The 20,272-nt window shown below is 38.5% G+C and overlaps 1 protein-coding gene across 3 annotated transcripts; it reads left to right on the top strand.

The window, feature by feature from the left end:
- The first annotated feature begins 317 nt into the window (after nucleotides 1-317).
- Hacd1 (3-hydroxyacyl-CoA dehydratase 1) lies at nucleotides 318-19,440 on the top strand. Of its 3 annotated transcripts, XR_012966737.1 has the most exons (8): nucleotides 407-685; nucleotides 3,357-3,474; nucleotides 3,687-3,810; nucleotides 9,910-10,015; nucleotides 12,216-12,394; nucleotides 13,624-13,714; nucleotides 13,836-13,928; nucleotides 18,543-19,440. XR_012966737.1 is itself a non-coding variant. In XM_076190724.1 (7 exons), the coding sequence occupies exons 1-6, from the start codon at nucleotides 333-335 to the stop codon at nucleotides 13,698-13,700; spliced, it is 627 nt and encodes a 208-aa protein (XP_076046839.1). In that variant the 5' UTR covers nucleotides 318-332; the 3' UTR covers nucleotides 13,701-13,714; nucleotides 18,543-19,440. The 3 variants fall into 3 exon arrangements, 2 of the variants coding, with proteins under 2 accessions (XP_076046839.1, XP_076046838.1); XM_076190724.1 differs by lacking the exons at nucleotides 407-685; nucleotides 13,836-13,928 and adding an exon at nucleotides 318-355; XM_076190723.1 differs by lacking the exon at nucleotides 13,836-13,928 and having other exon boundaries at nucleotides 410-685.
- The last annotated feature ends 832 nt before the right edge of the window (nucleotides 19,441-20,272 follow it).

Raw genomic sequence — 20,272 nt, 5'->3', positions numbered from 1 at the left:
CCTTTCAAATAGAGGCAAATTGTGCTTCCAGTTCCTTTCACCTATAGGAATATGTGAAAAACGAGTGTTCCTGTTGTTCCTCTCTTATCCAACTATGTATGACAGTAAGCCTTGTTTCCAACAAGGGAACGAGTCTTGTTTCATACCACATTCAAAGCAGTGAGAATCAGTAGCTAGTGCAGCGGAAATGGCTGGTTAATCAACCCGTATCGCTGAATCCAGCGATTTCAGAAGTTCGTGTGACCGGGGCTTCAATTTTTCAAATGTCGCGCTCGGTTACTACAAGTGTCGACAAGCAGATGGTTATGGTTGTAAGATAGGGATATCTATTGATGAAAATACATTTTTTATTTAGGTTTGTCGCTCGTATAATAATAACACGGTTTTCACCTTCTTATCAGTGTATACCGTATGAAGGGTATTAGGTGTGACGTCACTTGTATACAACAGCAGACGAATGTCTTTCAGTGTTTTCGTTTGATTGGTCCCTGGACACAAAAGACAGTGACTAGCATAACTTGTAGTAAGTCCAAAAAACTTGCACAAAAACAAGCCTAGGCTTTTTTCTTGAACACACGACGTGAAGCACAAACCTACCAACAATGGTGACCAAAACGAGTAATAAGGATCCAAGTTCTCCATCCAATTTATATTTAATTGGTTACAATGTATTTCAAACCTTAGGGTGAGTTAATAACTTAATATCTTTGGGTAAAAATGATAATGACATTGTCTGAGGTACAATACACAATTAACGAGAAAGGTTTGAGTATGTCCATGGCCTACTTAAGGACTGGAATACAATTGGGAAATAGATTTAATGGGTTACATATGATATATGATAATATGATATGATATTGGGTATTGATAACAAAATCTATGACATTTCTATGACTATGGCACTGATTGAAAGTTGTAGGAAGAAGAAAGCAGTCATCAGATTTCATCTCCAGATGTGTGGAAATGAGTAAGAAATACAGCTTAAGTTGATAGAGATCTTGAGCTCAGTCTGGAGACTGAGTATCAGTCCCTTAGCCTTAGGGGTGCATCTCCTGATGTAGGTGAGGGGGGTTGTCAGGTTTTGAAAAGGGGCAGCTTTGTTGTCCATCATGCAAAACCACCACATATATGTACTCATTATTGGCCCTACATATATAGATAGGTGTAGGGTGAACTCAGCCCATCGCCAACTCTGCCCATATACTTGATCAAGTTAGCCCGCCATGGTTAGGTTAGGTTAGAGTAGACAAATTCACGGTTAAATTTTAGTTGTCCATACCTATGTGATATAGCAATAGAAAATTGATTAATAATTTTGTAAATTATAATAGATCAATGTAACATGTGATTTTCTTGGTGGAAATCAATAACAAAAATAGTTGCTAAAATGTATTTTCTTATGAACAAAGTTGCGGTGGTTGAATGATATGCCATGTTTGTGTTGATATGTGCAGAGGTCAAAGAAATAAAAGGATGATAAATTAGTCTATTCTAACAACCTAACCTACCTAATCTAACCTAACAACCTAACCTAACTAACCTACGTAACCTAACCAATGTTTAGTAATTCGGTACCTCAAATTCTAAAGATCATCTGGGTCATCGTCATCATCACGGATGCTGATGGTCTGAATATTGTTGTACCTCAGGCAATTAACAGACTATGGCAGAACCTTGTGTTCTCTCATAAAGTCCAAGGAAGCCCCATTGTATCTGTAACAGCACTTATTAACGTCTCCTAGAGTTGGAGAACACCCTGTCCACAACGTGAAAGCCATCATCTGATGGTGACTGGACTGGCATGGCATCCATACCGTATCCTAGCGGGTTAATTTGTTAGTAAATTTGCTTGTAGCAAGGTTTTTTTGTTTTTTATTTCTGCCAAGAAACTTGCATATTACGTTCATGTATTATAATTTACAAAATTAATATTCTATTTTCTAATGCTTAGGTGTGCACAACTAAGATAATACTGAATTTATCATACTTTAATTTCTTTGACCTCTGCATCTATCAAAACAAAGATGGTATCTCAAGCAGCCAATGGGCTGAGTTGGCAATGGGCAGAGTTAGTTGGCAAGCCATAGATACATATATGTATACATATATGCATACAATATAGTTCCAGACACACACAAGCACGGATATTTAAAGTGAAACTTATATTGTCCAATAACTCCTAACCTAACCATTCCATAGAAAAAATAGATTTTCAAATGCAGAAAAGAAAAATGTGTTTGTGTGTTACTGGAACAGAACCATACATACATATGTACATACATACATAGAAACATATATTCACAGATACTTACATAACTACATAAGGTAAAATTGCAAATTATTAGTTTCTGAGAAAAATGCAAATTTTCCTGTGTACTACCAAGTCCCATAATATCCTCTTGCTGTCAGTGGTGAGAAGCCTATGCAAGGAGGTACATGACAGCTTTGCGCAGTGTGCTTGGATAGTTTGGACTGATAGCAGTTACTGCTGGGAATCGGAGAGGAGTGCAGGATTTGAACCCACAACTGAATGTGAGACCAACATAGTTCTGATTATGCCATGAGCTGTTGAAACTTACATATGTTTGTGTATTCTTCATGTGGAAACTGTATGTGCATGTAGATCTTCACTATCTATCCACAACTTCCACTACATTTTAATTGGCTGGTTGCGTCTCACATGATTTTGTCACATAAGGAAACTTTATTTTTTGGGGTGAATCAGTGATATCTAAATATTCTTTATCACCCCATTTCAGTTAATAGTATTTGTATTCTCACACAAATGAAGTTCACATTGACAGTGCATTAGGTGCTTGCACTCAAAACAGAAGAATGTGCACAATCCTCTCATTAAGAAGGTAGTGTTGTATACATTTTACCCCATGATAGATACCATTCACCCCACTGAAGGACCCAGCTAAGCAGTACATACCTTACCATGAGGTATGGGGGCCAATGCCCCCGGCTATGGAAAATGCTCCCCACTTGGTGCTTCAGGCAATAGTCACCTAGGTTGGTAAAGCACACCTACCTAAGGGGTCCAGGGGGCCCCCCACCCTCCTGCCCGCTCCAGATGACTATGCAATGGGGAGGAGGTGAAATTACACTGTATACTTATTTCAGAATTTCATAGATTTTCAATCTCTAGATGTTCAATCTCTAGATGTTCTCATAGATGTTCAATATGTTCAATGTCTACTAACAGGGATGTCAGTTATGATTTCTGATCATGAACATGAATTATAGATAGTCTCCATGAACTGTATCATAAATCATACTGCCTGTTGGGTTAGGCCCTTTCATCAGAGTAATTTTAATCATGTAGCATCAGTTTATTTTTATTTCTTTTACAGATGGCTAATTATTTTGATTCAAACACTAAATCATTTGGTGGATCAGCATGAGGTGAAGAGGCTTTGGATTACCACTCACTCAGTGCTCAAGATCTTTCAAACCTTGGCTATATTGGAGGTAAGTAGCCTCTGTACCTTTACATTCTGGTTTAAGTGAAAGTTCCAGTTCTCATAGTTTGCTATTGAGAGTGATATAATGTGTAAAGATTTTTAAGAACTTTAAAATTAATTGTAGTGTTCAGAATAGAGGAACATGAACAGAGAAACAATTTAATTCAAGAATTTGTTCAAGGAAGAATTGTGTTGGTAATTATACTTGTTTATTTTCAGATATTTCACTGTGCTGTAGGAATTGTGCCTTCCAGTGCTGTTCTGACTGCATTCCAAGTTTTTTCACGTGTATTCATCCTGTGGCCTGTGTTGAACAGATTCCCAGATTCTCAAGCTAGCATAGGTAGATTTATGATGTTTACATATTTGTTTCATTCTTCAAAATATATATAGGAGTGGAATGTGTATATTTATGATGATTAACTTATTTTTAAGTTTTAGTGAAAAAAAATCAGGAAAAAATATTATTACATTAGAGCACCAAACAATAGTTCAGAAATAGATATACACTAATATTGCATCTACTCAAGACTAATAGACATAATACAAGAGAGAGATGGGTGGGCAGACTGTGCCTTTCTGGACCTACAAAAGGCATTTGATAAGGTACCACACAAAAAACTAATAAAGAAGATTGAGTCAATAGGTGGCATCAGAGGAAAATTATTGGAATGGATGAAAGACTTCCTGATTGGGAGGAAAATGAGAGTAGTAATTAGAGATAAATTCTCAAACTGGGAAGAAGTGATAAGCGGTGTCCCACAGGGATCAGTACTGGCCCTGATCATGTTTGCCATATACATTAATGACATAGATGAAGGTGTAGAGTGTTATATGAATTTCTTTGTAAATGATGCAAAGATGCTAAAGAAGGTAAAAATGGAGGAAGACTGCAACTCATTGCAACAAGATTTGGAATTGGACTCAAAAGTGGGAAGTAAAATTCAATATAAAGAAATGTAATATAATGGAATTTAGAAAGAGTAAAAACAAAATATCGAAAGATTACAAAATTGGTGAAGAAGAGGTGAAAAAAGTAAACTTGGAGAAAGATCTTGGAGTTATGATCAGCAAGGACATGGCACCAGATAAGCATATTGATAGAATATTCGGAGAAACCAACAATTTATTGAGGTCAATTAAAGTGGCGTTTGCTTATTTGGACGAGGAAATGATAAACAAATTTCTAACTACACTAATAAGACCAAAACTTGAGTACGCAGCAACACTATGGACACCTAGTACCAAAAAGAATATAAAAAAAATAGAAAGAATACAAAGAGCAACAACAAAACTAGCACCAACTCTTTCCAAACTGACATATGAGCAAAGACTGTCCAAAGTAGAATGACCAACTTTGGAACAAAGGGAAAGAGGAGACTTGCTGACTATCTATAGAATAATGGAAGGAATGGAAATCTTAGATAAGAATGACTTGTTAATATGGGATAATGGTAAAACAAGAGGACATGAAAAGAAACTGAAAAAAGGATAGTTACAGAAGAGATCTGAAAAGGAACAGCTTCCCACACAGAGTGATAGATACTTGGAACAAATTAGACAACGAAACAGTGTGTGCAAACACTATTCAAGATTTTAAGAAAAAATTTGATGCTGAGAGATACAAAGATGGGTCACCACGAGCATAGCTCTCTTCCCATATAATACAACTAGGTAAATACAAACACAACTGATTACCATAGAAATACCACACTGCTTAAATATCTACAACAATCTACCACACACATCACACAATATGTTTATGTGAAAATACATTCTTTCTCAGATCACAAAGCAAGCATTTCAAGACTGACCCTTAACTCCTTGTCTCATTAAACCCCTCTAGACGTAAGCCCTACAAAAACTCCCAAGAAAAACAAGAACCACACTAACATGACTATATTCAGGTCACCATCTAGTACCAAAACTGTGCTATCATAGAATAGGCCTGACCATAGAAAGAAACTGCCCCTGATGCAACAGTCAAACAGAAGATGCCATACACTTCATCTTACACTTCTTCACTCTAGCCATACACAGAGAACAACACAGTGTTTCTTCTATGAGTAATTTATGGACCACTATGGTGGAGCTGCCAGTTACCTTGGAGTTGTGGGTCAAAAGATTGATATATACATAGTTGATACATGTCTGAGGTAACATTCTCCTCCATCAAGGGTTGTCTCTTGTGGAGAGTACCCTATGAGGAGATGAAGGGGATGCCCAAAGAATTCATGGCTGTTGCAAGCTGATTGAGTCTGGAGAGTTGTTTGGAGTAGGAAGGGTGACTGCATAGGAGGTTGCTTAGAGGTTGTCATGGGGACTGGGAATGATATGTATTTACCTAATTGTAGTATACAGGAAAGGAGCATTGCTCATTGGATCCTGTCTCCTACTCTTCACTTAATCATACCTAGCTTTAAATTCATGTTCCCAACTTAGTCTATATCTTTGATTTCCAATTATTGTATTTAGATTTGAATTCATGTATTGTTTGAGCTTGGGCTGTATCACCTTCTAAGCTATTCAGAGTATATATGCATCCATGTAGGCAAGTGTATTTCTTCACAACCTTAAGATGCATAGTCTTCTTTAATTTGTTCTCATGACCTCTTAAAGCCCTCTTATTCTTAATTAAAATATCTCTTCTGTGAATGAATTCTATCCCATTTAGTGACCTGAATACTATAATCATATCACCTTTTCTCTTCGATCTTTCAAAGTTGGCAGTGCTTTTAGTCTTTCCTCACGTGGTTTATCTGCCAGGCTGGGAACCAGTTTGGTTGCCTTCCATTATATTATCTCAATCTTACTTATATACTTAACTCTGTGTGGGGACCTACCATTAACACATTTCTAATTTTGGATGGATCAGAGTTTCTAGGAGTCTTTTCATCATCTCTTCATCCATATAGTGAAAAACCACTATAATCTTCAGCAGCAGTCCATATTTCTCTCTTGCAATCCAGCTGATATGTGTCAGGTGACAGGTTGTCTTTTATCATTGCTCCCAGATCTTTCTCTTCTTATGCTTTTGTAATGGGCTCATGACTCATGGAATAGTTAAAAAAATGTTTGTTTGTTTTTTTGCAGCTAATGCCCATTTTCAGTACTTTGCATTTTTTAATATTGAACTTTGTTTTCCATTCTTGGTTCTATACAAAAATAGTATCTAGATCTATTTACCATAGCCTACAGGCCTTGTTTTTCACTCTCATGATTTTTGCATCATCTGCAAACATGTTGGCATAGCTTGTACCCTCCATCATATCATTGACATAGATAAGAAACATTCATGCTAGCACTGAACCTTGTGGAACTCCACTCATTGGTGCTCTCCACCTTGATATCTTATCCTTTACTACTGTCTTCATTTATCTTCCCTTAAAAAAATCTTTCATCCATTCGAGTAGTTTCCCTCTTAGTCCTCCATCCTCAAATGTGCTCCATTTTCTACATAAGGAGACTGTGAGGTACTTTATCATAAGCCTTCTCTAAGTTGAGGTACAGTCCACCCACTCCTCTCTCTTGCAGCAGATCAGTTACTTTCAGGTAAGAGCTTAAAAGGTTTGACACACATGAACTTCCAGATCTGAAGCCAAACTGACTGCTTGCCAGAATGTTCATCTCCAAGATATTTTGTCCCTCCATCTTTCACAATAGGTTCACATAATTTCACTATTGTGCTGGTCACTGATCAGCCAATAGTGAAATGGTGTCTTCTTATTTCCGCCTTTGTGAATTGGTACCACATTTACCCTTTTCTAATTAAGCAACATTATGCGAAACAAAGCGCTCCTTGGCATGTGATCCCAGTTGATGATGATTAAGTAAAATTCTTATGTGTCTTCTTTAAGTGATTATGAAATACGAGTTTTTTCATATTCACTACTGTTTGTGCTGTGTCTTGCTGCATTGCTTCTGACCCAGGGCAGTGGGCAGGATACATGAATGACCCATCCACAAGGAGTTAAGATGAGAGGGAGGAAAGGGTGGTGGATGGGAATGAAATGGCACGGAGTGGGTACTTGCCTTTTGACTTGGCTACTTCCCTTGGTGGATTAAAAAGTGTAATGAGGAATAGACATTTGGGACTGGATGCTAAGAGGAGACTGTATGAAGGAGTGATTGTGCCAACAGCACTGTATGGGGCAGAAACATGGAACATAAGAGAGGAAGAGAGAAGGAGTTTGAATGTGTTTGAGATGAGGTGTCTGAGAAGTATGATGGGGGCTACTAGGCTAGATAGAGTGATTAATGAGGAGGAGAACAGGGGTGGAAAGGGGGTTGGGAGATGGGGTTGATGAAAGAGTATTAGGATAGTTTGGACACATGGAAAGAATGAGTGAAGAAAGACTAGTAAAAGAGGTATGGAAGGCAGATGTGGAGGGAGTGAACATGAGGGGACGTCCTAGGATGAGTTGGATGGAAGGGGTGAAGGGGGCTTTAGGGAAGAGGGGAATGTCTGTTGAGGAAGGACGGGAGAGGACAGAAGACGGGTGAATGGAGAATGGTTGTATATGGATGATGTTGTGATGCATGAGGTGGAATGGGCGGGGGGATGGGGGGTGAGGTAGTATGTATGAGCAAAATTTGACGCAGCCCGAAGGAGTTTCTCCCCGTCTTCTCCTTTTATGCATGGGGGGACGGAGAGGGGGGTCACTGATTTAATGAAGTGGCCTTGCTGTGGATGTGCTGTGTCTTGCAACACTGCCTCTGACCCAGGGCAGTGGACAAGGTGCAGGGATGACCCGTCATCCAGGAGGTGCTAAGATAAGAGGGAGTGTGGAGGGGAGTGGAGTGTATTTAGGTATGGAATGGGTGAGAATGATTTTATGCCTTTTTCTTTTTTGGCTACCTCCCTTGAAAGGGGGAAAAAGCCTTGGTATATGTATGTATGTATGTACTTCCCTTATAGGGGGAAAACATTTTGGTATATACAGTATCCGTAAAAAGTATAGTGCGCCCCTCCCCTTCAAAGGAAAAAAACACAAACATATGAGATTGCATCCATGTACTCAAAAATAATGTTATAAAGTTAAACAATACTCAGTTTTTAGTATTTGGTCATCTGTCCTTTAGCTTTGATGACCCTTTGTAGACATTTTGGCATTGAATCAGACAGTTTTCTGAAGTAATCCAGCTCCATATCTGTGGTCCACATTTTCAAGATCTTGATGTGTTGCAGGTTGAGAGATGATTTTTCATATAATTCCAACAATTCTCAATTGGATTTAAGTCAGGAGAGTTACCTGGCCACTCAATAAGCTCAACATTATGATCAGAAAACCATTTCATCACTGGTTTTGCCTTATGGCTTGGTACATTATCCTGCAAAAATTTCTCACATCCATGAATCTCATAAAAATACAACATATGGTCATCTAGCACTTTGATATAATTATCAGCTCTCATTGTCATGTTTTTTGGAAGGAAAAACAACCCTGCATGAACCCCACACCATCACACTGTCAGGATGCTTCACTGTTTTGCGGGTGTACTGAGGAAATCTTGGGACGTCTGATCCTCCTTGGGTGTGGTCTGACACATTTGAAGGTACTTTCATCACTGAACAGTACCTTCCTCCACTGTTCAGTAGTCCAGTCTTTGTATTTGTGTGCAAACACAAGTCTCTTCTTCACCATTGGCGGGGTAAGGAGCGGTTTGTCAGCAGGCTTGTACGTGGGTAGGTCGAGCTCCTTCAGCAACCGATGCTGTATGGTTCATTGGGACACTCCTTGCAGCAAAGTTGGATGCCTTCTTTTGAGTTCACCTGCTGTAATCTCTGGATCCTTGAGTGATTCATGTCATAGGAGGTTGTCAGTAGACTTAGAGGTCTTTCTAAGCCTTCCAGGGACAGGTTTTCGAGGTGATATAACATTGGGAGGGAGGCCATGAGCTGTAGTGACCAGACGTCGAATGGTGCTCTTACCTCGCCCTGCATGTCTCGGAATCTCTTTCGTCGACACTTTTTCAGTCTTCCAGTCCAAAATACGAGCCTTTTCCTCACCACTAAGGTTAGTAGGAGCCATCAGGATGAATGTCTCCTAAAACTGCAGCACCACAAAGTGAAATAACAAAAATAGGAGGTAAGAGGCTGGAGCAAAAAGTAACACAACCCCTCTCCACAAGAGCTCGAAGAGCACTGAGGCAGGGAAATGCAAACTGGCTGAACTGCCTGAGAACTGGCTGAGTTGCCAGATGTAAAATAGTAATGACAAAATGCCTGATAGCGGCGGGAAAAGCAGAGCACTTTTTAGCCATGATTTCAATGGGGATTACTCTATACTTTTTGCGGATACTGTAGATAGACAGACTTCTGTTTGTAGTCTGATGTTAAAAAGAAAAGTTAAAAATTCTATTTTATTAATAGTTATTAGATTTCTTAACACAAAACACACTATGTAGTGTTTGACCAAAGATTGATTTTTGTATTTTGTAGGTTACCCAATGCTTCTTATTGCCTGGAGTGTGACAGAAATCATCCGGTATTCATATTACTTCCTCAACATCCTTAGCTGTGTACCAGAAACATTAACCTTTCTTAGGTGAGTAGTAGTTTCGTTTTAATTTTCTTTTTTCATCAGCTTATTCATATGATATATAAAATGATATATATATATATATAATATATATGTATATATATATATATATATATATATATATATATATATATATATATATATATATATATATATAATATCTATGTAAGGGTAAAAGTAAGGTGATGAGATCTACAAAGGGAGAGGATGGCAGCAAGTTGGAAGTAAGGAGAGAGGGTGGAGGAAGTGGATAGCTGTAGGTACTTGGGGTTACATGTTGCAGGAAAGGGAGTGGAGATAAATTGTAGATTGAGAGAAACAGTTAATGCTTTGGGGGATTAAAAAGTTTTAAGAGAAATAGGTATTTGGGAATGGGTGCAAAGAGAAGGTTATATGAGGGGGTGATTGTGCTAATAGCACTGTATAGGGCAGAGACTTGGAAGTTTAGGGAGGTAGAGAGGACAAGTTTCAATGTGTTTGAGATGAAATATCTGAGAAGTATGGTAGGGGTTACTAGGTTCAATAAAGTGAGAAATGAGGAGATGAAGAGGAGAGTTGGGGTGGAAAATGAGATGGCAGATAGAGCTGATGAAAGAGTATTGGGATGGCTTGGACACATGGAAAGAATGTGTGAAGAAGGATTAGTAGAAGAGACGTGGAAGGCAGAGGTGGATGGAGTGAACATGAAGGGATGACCAAGGATCAGATGGATGGATGGGGTGCTGAAAGCAGTGTTGAGCTAGAGAGGGATGTCTGTTGAGCAAGGAAGGGAGAAGGCAGGATATAAGGGTGAGTGGAGAATGACTGTATAGATGATACTATGATGCAAGGAAAGGAGGGTGTGGGGGATAGAAGGGTTAGGGAGAGGTTGTGTGTGTGAATGATATTTTGATGCAGTCGGAAGGGATTTCTCCCTGTCTTCTTTTTTTTTTTGCATGAGGGGATGGAGAGGGGGGTCACTAATTAAGTGAAGTGGCCTTGCTGTTGATTTACTGTGTGTTGCTGCATTGCATTTGATCCAGGGCAGTGGATGGGATGTAGAGATAACCCATCATCCATGAGGAGCTAAGATGAAAGGGAGGAAAGGGTAGTGGAAGGGAGTGGAATGGGTGGGGATGGGTATAAACATTTTGACTTTGGCTACCTCCCTGGTAAGGGGGAAAAAAGCCCTATGTATGTATGTATGTGTGTATATATATATATATATATATATATATATATATATATATATGAAAAATTTTAATTTCTTCACCACAAACAGTGGAGTGTTCAAATTTAACATACATATACCAAAGGCTTTTTTCCCCTTACCATAGAGGTACCCAAAAAACAAAGGCATAAAATCCACTTCCACCCATTCTATCCCCATATACTCCACTCCCATCCACCCCTCTCCCTCCCTCATATCTTGGCTCCTCCTGGATGACAGGTCATCCCTGCATCTCACCCACTGCCCTGGGTCAGAAGCAATGTTGCAAGACACAGCACATCCACAGCAAGGCTACTTCATTAAATTTGTGACCCCTCTTTCCATCCCCTCATGCAGAAATGGAGAAGATGGGGAGAAATCCCTTTGGGCTGCATCAATTTATTTTTTCACACATACTTCCTCACCCTCCATTCCCCACACACCCCTTTTCATGCATCACAGCATAAATTTATTTTTTCACACATACTTCCTCACCCTCCATTCCCCACACACCCCTTTTCATGCATCACATCCATATCATCCATTTAAAGTGAAATTGATTATTTCATGAATATATACACTGTCTCACTGGCTGAGCAGGTTAGAACGTTGTTACTTGCGGTGAAGGTCGAGGGGATGGCAGTTCAAATCTTGCCACCAGCGAAGTTGAACCAAGGGCATGATTCATTAAATTCTATGCTACAAAGTCCTCTATGAGGGGTACTGTCCTATCCTTCCGATAGGGGAGAGTTTGTGACATTAAACCATATCATATACACTGTCTCATAAATTATATACAAAAGAATGTATTGTGATGAAGGGTCCATTGATGATTGCCTAAATTGTTGAAGAATGGGTGATTGCAAAGGTTGATTAGAATAATGAGTTCAAAATAATTTTATTTATATATTTTTTTCCCTGTGTGATAATTAGACTTGTTGAGGATCGGTAGTTTATAATAAAATTGGAAGTTTTTGGAGAAGTGTGTACTTTTATTTATTATTTTGATTTGGACAGGTACACCCTCTTCATTGGTTTATATCCTTTGGGTGTAACTGGAGAATTGCTCTGTGCATATGCTGGCTTACCAGAAGCAGCCAAAAGCCGTCCCTTCTCTGTCAAAATGCCAAACCTTGTGAATTTCACATTTGATTTCTATTATGCACTTATAGTCATCATGTTTCTCTACATTCCAAGTAAGTAATGTATTTTCAAGGTGAGTACTTTTTTCTTTGGGAAGGAAATATTTTACTTCTTTTATAAAAAGAAAAAAGTAAGGTGGTTATGCTTTGAACAATAAGTAATAAACTTCTCATTATTGTGGGTATATTTTTTGTTGATGAGTATGGAAAGAAGATTGACAATAATTGTTACTTATTTGAGATCATTTTAACCTCTTCCACACAATGATGTAGGTGTCACGAAGTGCGAGTGGGTATATGAGAATGCTGGCATTGGCATCTTGATTATATTTATTTTGTAGCTGAGTGACCCCTATATTCTGTGAACTGGCTTGATCATATTTTCTGTGGTTATTAATATTCAGAGTGAAAGAGAACAAATAATACAGCTGTGACTTTATATTTTATAATGTGAGCATTGTGGTGCCTCATCAAATCATTGCACATCATCAGGCAGCTGATGCTGCTCATGAGAATTTGACTTGTATTGAAGAAGTTTCATTTATGAAGGAAGATCACAGGTCACCCCCACTGTACACTCTTCCCCCTTCCCTATCCATTTCATAGGAAGATTTTCTCTTGATAGAAATAAATATGTATTATATTCCATCCATCAGTTTAATGAACAAAAAGAATGGGGTGAGGGACATTGGTCTGATAGATATAGTAGATTGAATATATATGGTTGGGATGATTTGGACATAGAAATAATGAGTGAAGAAAGAGTAGTAAAATAAAATAAAGGCAGAGGTGGATGGAGTGAACATGAGGGGACAATCAAGGATGGGATGGATGGATGGGGTGAAAGGGGTGTTGAGCAAGGAAGGGAGAAGGCAGGAGATAGGGGTGAGTGGAGAACGGCTGTGTATAGATGATACTGTGATACATTGTGTTAAGGATTAGGATGACCCTTGATCCATGGGATGTTCAGATGGGAGGGAAAATGAATAGGTATTTGTGGGTCTATGCTTTGACTCAGCCACCCTTCTCATGTGGGGCAAAAAGTTTTTTGATGTATACATATTTACTGAATTAAATGGAAACTTCGAATTATTGAAAATACTGCAGCCAATTCAGATTTGTAACATTCTGTTGAAAAGATAGGCTCAAAGAGGTAACAAAAGTTTGCCTCGTCTATTTTTCTGCTCATCAATAAAATAATTGTGTAAAAATATATATTTAAAGTATATTCCTATAAATTGTCTGCAAGTGAGAAATGTAAAGATAGATTTCTTTTTTATTAGTCTTCCCTCAGCTGTACCTGCATATGTTTGCACAACGTCGCAAGATTCTTGGAGGAGGAAGCAAGAAAATGGATTAATAGCAGAAAATAAGGTAATTTGTGTTTTTCCATATTTTTCATGACTATTGCTCAACTGTGTGAAAATTTATTCATAATGTGATAATGATTAAATAGCAGTACAAGATGAAAATGTGGGTATCATTTATGTTTCAGATGTAGTTCAAATACAAGTTGATGAAACATCCTGATTCTTTGACCGATATCCTGATTTCATTTATGTATTTTGGCTACACTATTTTAAGACAGGTACAGCATGAGCATTATACATTATCACATATCTGCATGTGGGGAAGTGAAGTGGCCTTGTTGTGGATGTACTGTGTCTTGCTACATTGTTTCTGACCCAGTGCAGTGGGTGGGATGCAGGGATGACCTATCGTCCATGAGGAGCTGGGATGGGAGGGGGAAGGGGTGGTGGATGGGAGTGGAATGGGTATTTACCTAGTTATATTATACGGGAAGGGAGCTATGCTCGTGGTGACCCGTCTTTGTATCTTTCAGCATCAAGTTTATTCTTAAAATCGTGAATAGTACTTGCACACACACTTTTTTTATCTAAGTTATTCCATATATCCAGCATTCTGTGTGGGAAGCTATTCTTTTTCCTATCTCTTCTATAGTTGTCCTTTTTTGAGTTTCTTTTCATGATCTCTGTTTGCTGGAGAGAGGGTAGAGTGCCGGAGGACTGGAGGAGTGCCTGTATAGTTCCACTTTACAAGGGAAAAGGGGACAAGTGTGAATGTAGTAGTTTTAGAGGGATTAGCTTGTTAAGTGTAGTTGGGAAGGCTTATGGGAGGATCTTGATTGAGAGGAACATAGGGAGTAATTGGTGAGGAACAGTGTGGATTTAGGACGGGTAGAGGTTGTGTAGATCAGATTTTTGTGGTAAGACAGATATGTGAGAAAGCTATAGGAAGGGGAAGGATGTTTTTTGGGCCTTTATGGACTTGGAAAAGGCTTACGACAGGGTAGACAGAAAGGCACTGTGGGAGGTTTTGTGGATATACGGGATAGGAGGAAAGCTTCTAGGAGCTGTCAAGAGTTTTTATGAGAGTAGTAGAGCTTGTGTCAATATTAGAAATGGAGAGAGTGAGTGGTTTGAGTTAAAGGTGGGACTTCGTCAAGGATGCGTTATGTCGCCCTGGCTGTTCAACTTATACATGGATGGGGTAGTGCAAGAGGTAAATGCAAGGATAGTGGGTCAGGGTTTGGATATGGTTAAAGAAAATGGAGAAAAGTGAGAGGTGAGCCAGCTGTTGTTTGCGGATGACACTGTGCTTGTGGCAGGATCGGAGGAGGGATTGAGGAAGTTGGTGACAGAGTTTGGGAGAGTGTGTGATAGAAGAAAGCTGAAGATAAATGTGGGTAAAAGTAAGGTGATGAGATGTACAAGGGGTGAAAGTGGCAGTAGTCTGGAAGTGAGCATTAAGGGAGAGCGACTGGAGGAAGTGGTTAGTTTTAGATACTTGGGTGCAAATGTGGCAGGAAAAGGTGGAGTGAAGGTGGAGGTAGAATGTAGATTGAGAGAAGTGAGTAAATGCCTTGGTGGATCAAAAAGTGTAATGAGGAATAGACATTTGGGAATGGATGCTAAGAGGAGACTATATGAAGGAGTGATTGTGCCAACAGCACTGTATGGGGCAGAAACATGGAACATAAGAGAGGAAGAGAGAAGGAGTTTGAATGTGTTTGAGATGAGGTGTCTGAGAAGTATGATAGGGGTTACTAGGCTGGATAGAGTGAGAAATGAGGAGGTGAGGAGGAGAACAGGGGTGGAAAGGGAGTTGGGAGATAGGGTTGATGAAAGAGTATTAGGATGGTTAGGACACATGGAAAGAATGAGTGAAGACTAGTAAAAGAGGTATGGAAGGCAGATGTGGAGGGACTGAACATGAAGGTACATCTGAGGATGAGGTGGATGGATGGGGTGAAGAGGGCTTTGGGGAAGAGGGGAATGTCTGTTGAGGAAGGACGGGAGAGGACAGAAGATGGGTGAATGGAGAATGGTTGTATATGGATGATATTGTGATGCATGAGGTGGAATGGGCAGGGGGATGGGGGGTGAGGTAGTATGTGTGAGCAAATTTTGACGCAGCCCGAAGGGATTTCTCCCTATCTTCTCCTTTATGCATGGGGGGCCGGAGATGGGGGGTCGCCGATATAATGAAGCGGCCTTGCTGTGAATGTGCTGTGTCTTGCGACACTGCTTCTGACCCAGGGCAGTGGACAAGGTGCAGGGATAACCCGTCATCCAGGAGGTGCTAAGATGAGAGGGAGGGTGGAGGGGTGTGGAGTGTATTCAGGGATGGAATGGGTGGGAATGATTTTATGCCTTTTCCTTTTTGGCTACCTCCCTTGTAAGGGGGAAAAAGCCTTGGTATATGTATGTATGTATGTTGTTTTTCCATTGTTATTTTTTAGTAAATCTTTTCTGTCAAGGATTTCTATTCCTTTCATGATTCTATATATAGTAAGTACATGCCTTTTAACTTGGCTACCTCCCATATAAGGAGGAAAAGCTCTTGGTATTTAGCTAGATAGACATAAGCAGGACCCTGCACAAGGTGGTCCTATGAGAAACTCAGAAAATCATTTCCCTGCTGCTTTTGTTCAAGTCTCATTAATAGCCTCACCTCTGTTTTAGGTAAAGCCCTTAGAGGCTGGTACACTCTCAGAACTGGATCCAAGATATCTCTTTTGTTAGCTTTGATGGTCTTTCCTTTATTTATTTATGTAAGGAGAGCTCACAACCGGTGACAGCTTCCTTCCTTCTTACCAGGTGGTGACATGGAAACTGACCCACTTTACTAAAAAATAGACAACAGGCCATTGTTTCTTCCTGGAGAGATGGGAATTGCCTGAAGACCATTGCCACTCTAGAACTGTTAGTTTTCAGTTATTGAAACTTCAAGTAACAATTAATATTATCAATTAAGCAATCACACACATACACAAGACAAGAGCTTGGGATGAAACTGAATATCAAGAAATGTTAAAGGATACAACTCTTTTCCTAAAGAAAAATATTGAACAAAGTAGTAACATAGTCCTTATTGGAGATTTTAATTGTGGTGACATCAACTGGGAGGAATGGGAAGCAAGCAGCAAAGCAGATTCCTGGGGAAATACACTGTTGAGTATAGCAATGGAGAACACAATGACCCAGTGGGTAAAGGAAGTGACCCAGGTAAGAGGAGATGACACTCCCACAAGATTAGATCTGTTACTAACCAAAGAGCCAGACATCATCAGCTCCTTGAACTACCTTTGCCCAATAGGAAAAAGTGACCATGTTACAATTGAATTTCAGCTGGAGGATGAGGAAATAGAGCCAAGGAATGAATCACACAGGCAAGGGAGACTCAATTTTAGGAAAGCAGATTACTTAGGGTTGAGAAAATTCTTTGAAGAAACAAACTGGGAGAAATTCATGAATACCACAAAAATAAGGAGGAAATGGGAAATCTTTCTTGATATTTACAGCCTAGGAGTGAAGAAATGTATACCAAAGAAAGAGAAGGGAAGAAGCAGAAACTGGATTGGTTTAACAAAAAGTGTGATGAGATTGCAAAAAAGGCTGGGGATATGGCTTGGGGAAAATGGAGAAAGAAAAGAAGCTTACAAACAAGCTAGGAATGACTACCAGAATTCACAGGGAGGAAGAAGGCAATTTTGAAAGAGGTGTAGTAGAAAAATGCAAAGATGAGCCAAAACTGTTTTACAGGTTCATAAATAGTAAATTGAGACACAGGGAAGAAATCACTAAGTTAATAGTAGTGTTCAGGGCCCTTGATTCTAACTGTGTACCTAACATTTTCATTGTATGTTCTGTTCTATGGGAATGATTTTGGCATGTGTGTAGGTGTTCTATAGGGATGGTTTTTGTGCATCCTGTTGTTAGTCTCAAGGTTTTCTTTTGTATAGTTTGTAAGGTGTCTACGTTTTTCTGATTGTTTGGAACCATGCTATGGAAGTGTCGTTGAGTGGGTCTCAGGAACTGGTCTTTAGATTATGGTTAGAGTATTCTGCTATTGAAAACCTGTACTTGTGATTGGCTTTAGTATATTTCCTTATTAACTTTCACAAACATATCTTTGACATGTGGCCTGAAGGTCATATTAGTGTCAAAAGTTAGGTATGAAATTTTTGGGTTCTATTTCAGTGGAAGGTTTTGGCCACTTCATTTTACAATTTAGTATTTCTTTGACTCGTGGTTGAGATAAAATTGAAATATTGTAACTGAATTTAAAAACATTAAAACAAAGGTAATATAAGATAAACTCCACTGTGTGAAATTACCTGGATGACCCGTCATCTAGGAGGTGCCAAGATAAGAGGGAGGGAAGAGGGTTGAGGGGAGTGGAGTATAATAGAGATGGAATGGGTGGGAGTGGTTTTTATGCCTTTGTTTTTTGGCTACCTCCCTTATAAGGGGGAAAAAGCCTTAGGTATATGTATGTACGTGTGAAATTACACCTGCACAAACATGCTTTGGTTTAATATCACAAATCCCTTTTCGGAAAGGGCTAAGATGGCACATATGGAGGAATTTTGAAGCAGACTATATGATATACTATGCCCTGTTGTGAACTTGTTTGCTGGCAGGCAGGACTCCATTTACCTCTATTCCCAATCTCTACCACAAGTAGCAACATTCTAACCTTAGTTTGCAAGCATCATCTTTTATCATTAAGAGAGGAAAGCATAGTTTATAAATTGATAAATAGGTAACTTTTTTATAGTATCCTTAGACTGCCAAATTTACAAATGTCTGATTAGTTTATACATGTATATCAAAACTCAGCTTTATCACTGATTCTGCCTTATAGAATAATGCATATTTATCTTCTTTTTCCACAGGTTCATAATTTTCACTTCAGGAGAAGTAAGCACATTATTCAGCAATGTTACAAATATGTACAGGTTGTAGAAAGAACAAAACTATACTCAATACTCAGTATTAATTCAGTAACATAAAAATCATTAAGATGAAAGTTCACTGATTAGGGACCAAAGAATAAGGGAAAGGTTTTCATGTAAGTGAAGAAATGAGGGATGATTAACAAATTTGTTTTAGTGATGATTTGATGGGCACTGTTTTTGAAGGATGATATTAATGATGGTTTCCAAATGCTGTTAAAAATATTTTATTCTAATTTAATTTTATTAATTTATTTATTTATTTTCTTTGTGTATTTGGATCCTAGAATATTGAAATGTTTTTATACTTTTTCTTGTCTCCTTTGAATTGAGTTACAGTTACTTATATTTATGAATTTGGAATTTAAGGATATTAACCAAGTTTGAACTGTAGATGAATTTGAGGCTAGATATGGTAAACAGGAGAGTAGGAGACAGGACCCCATAAACATTGTTCCTTTCCTGTATATTACAATTAGGTAAATGGATACTTATACAAAAAGTCCCTTTTGTCCTTATAAGGGGATGGCCAAATCAAAGTATACAACCACCCTACACCTATCTCACACCCACCCAAATACCCATTCATTGTCCTTCCCATGTTAGCTCTTCAATGAAAATATGTAAAGAAAAATCTAAATACAGAATAAGAAAGCTTATCAGAAGCAATGGAGGAAAATACTGACTACAAAATTGTTCAAGATATACTCTTTGAAATAGTATAATTTATGTTATTGAAACTAGGAAATGTTGGGGTAATGGTAATAGGTTTTAAGGTTTTTAGAGTAGGGTAGGACCAATTAACATTAACATCTTTGTAAATAAACTCATTTGTCAATTAATGTGTTTGTTGTATCTTTGGTTTTCAAATCTGACTAAAATTAGTACATATCTAACAATCTCTGGTTGTCAGATTCTGTATGTGAAAAGGTAGGTGAAATATAGGTGAACTTAGTAGAGAGCTTGGAAACAGTCATCATGAGTCATAATGAGAAAGCATGTCAACAGACCTTTTGATAAAAAAGAAAAGAAAATAAAGAAAAAAAAAGCTTAGATATTCATGTGAGTACATTCAATTGCCTTAACCAGTAGTCTTATTCCATTCATTGGTGATGCATGATGTAATATGACATACTCTCAAGTCATTGCTGAGAAGAGAAAATATCTGAAACTTAGTCGTATCTATTACTTCATAGTAGCCTTTCTCTCTCTCTCTTTCTCTCTCTCTCTCTCTCTCTCTCTCTCTCTCTCTATATATATATATATATATATATATATATATATATATATTTTTAATATAAGGAGGTCAGTACTCAAGTGCCTGCCCTCCCACACCATCTTCTAGCTCCAGAGACATAAAAGCCAATCCAGGCCTATACACATGGCCTACATGCGAAATGCCTATAAATTACTCTCACATCCATCAAGTGTAACACATCCACACATGGGTCCATCTTAAATGCACCACACTTGACAGTACAAACCAGTATATAAAGAATTGGAGCTGCACCCACAACACATCACCATTTGGATCCAAAAGCATAATAGGATAAAAACATACTATGCATACTACAATTAAACACCAGCAATATTGTAAACAAACACACAAAGCTACCTCAGTTCCTACACAAACATAGATACATAGCACTAGTACAGAACTAACAACAGTT

Source organism: Oratosquilla oratoria, chromosome 9 (genome assembly GCF_046742065.1).
Source record: "Oratosquilla oratoria isolate Oo_2021 chromosome 9, ASM4674206v1, whole genome shotgun sequence".
Classification (NCBI taxonomy): Eukaryota; Metazoa; Arthropoda; class Malacostraca; order Stomatopoda; family Squillidae; genus Oratosquilla; species Oratosquilla oratoria.
This window is presented reverse-complemented; position numbering and strand designations above follow the sequence as displayed.

Bases quoted from the DNA above. Each gene is read 5' to 3' on its own strand.
- Hacd1 (XM_076190723.1), top strand. From the start codon at position 603: ATGGTGACCAAAACGAGTAATAAGGATCCAAGTTCTCCATCCAATTTA. The intron at 3,811-9,909 runs GTAGATTTATGA...TGTATTTTGTAG, and splicing joins AGATTCTCAAGCTAGCATAG to GTTACCCAATGCTTCTTATT. The intron at 12,395-13,623 runs GTAAGTAATGTA...CTTTTTTATTAG, and splicing joins CATGTTTCTCTACATTCCAA to TCTTCCCTCAGCTGTACCTG.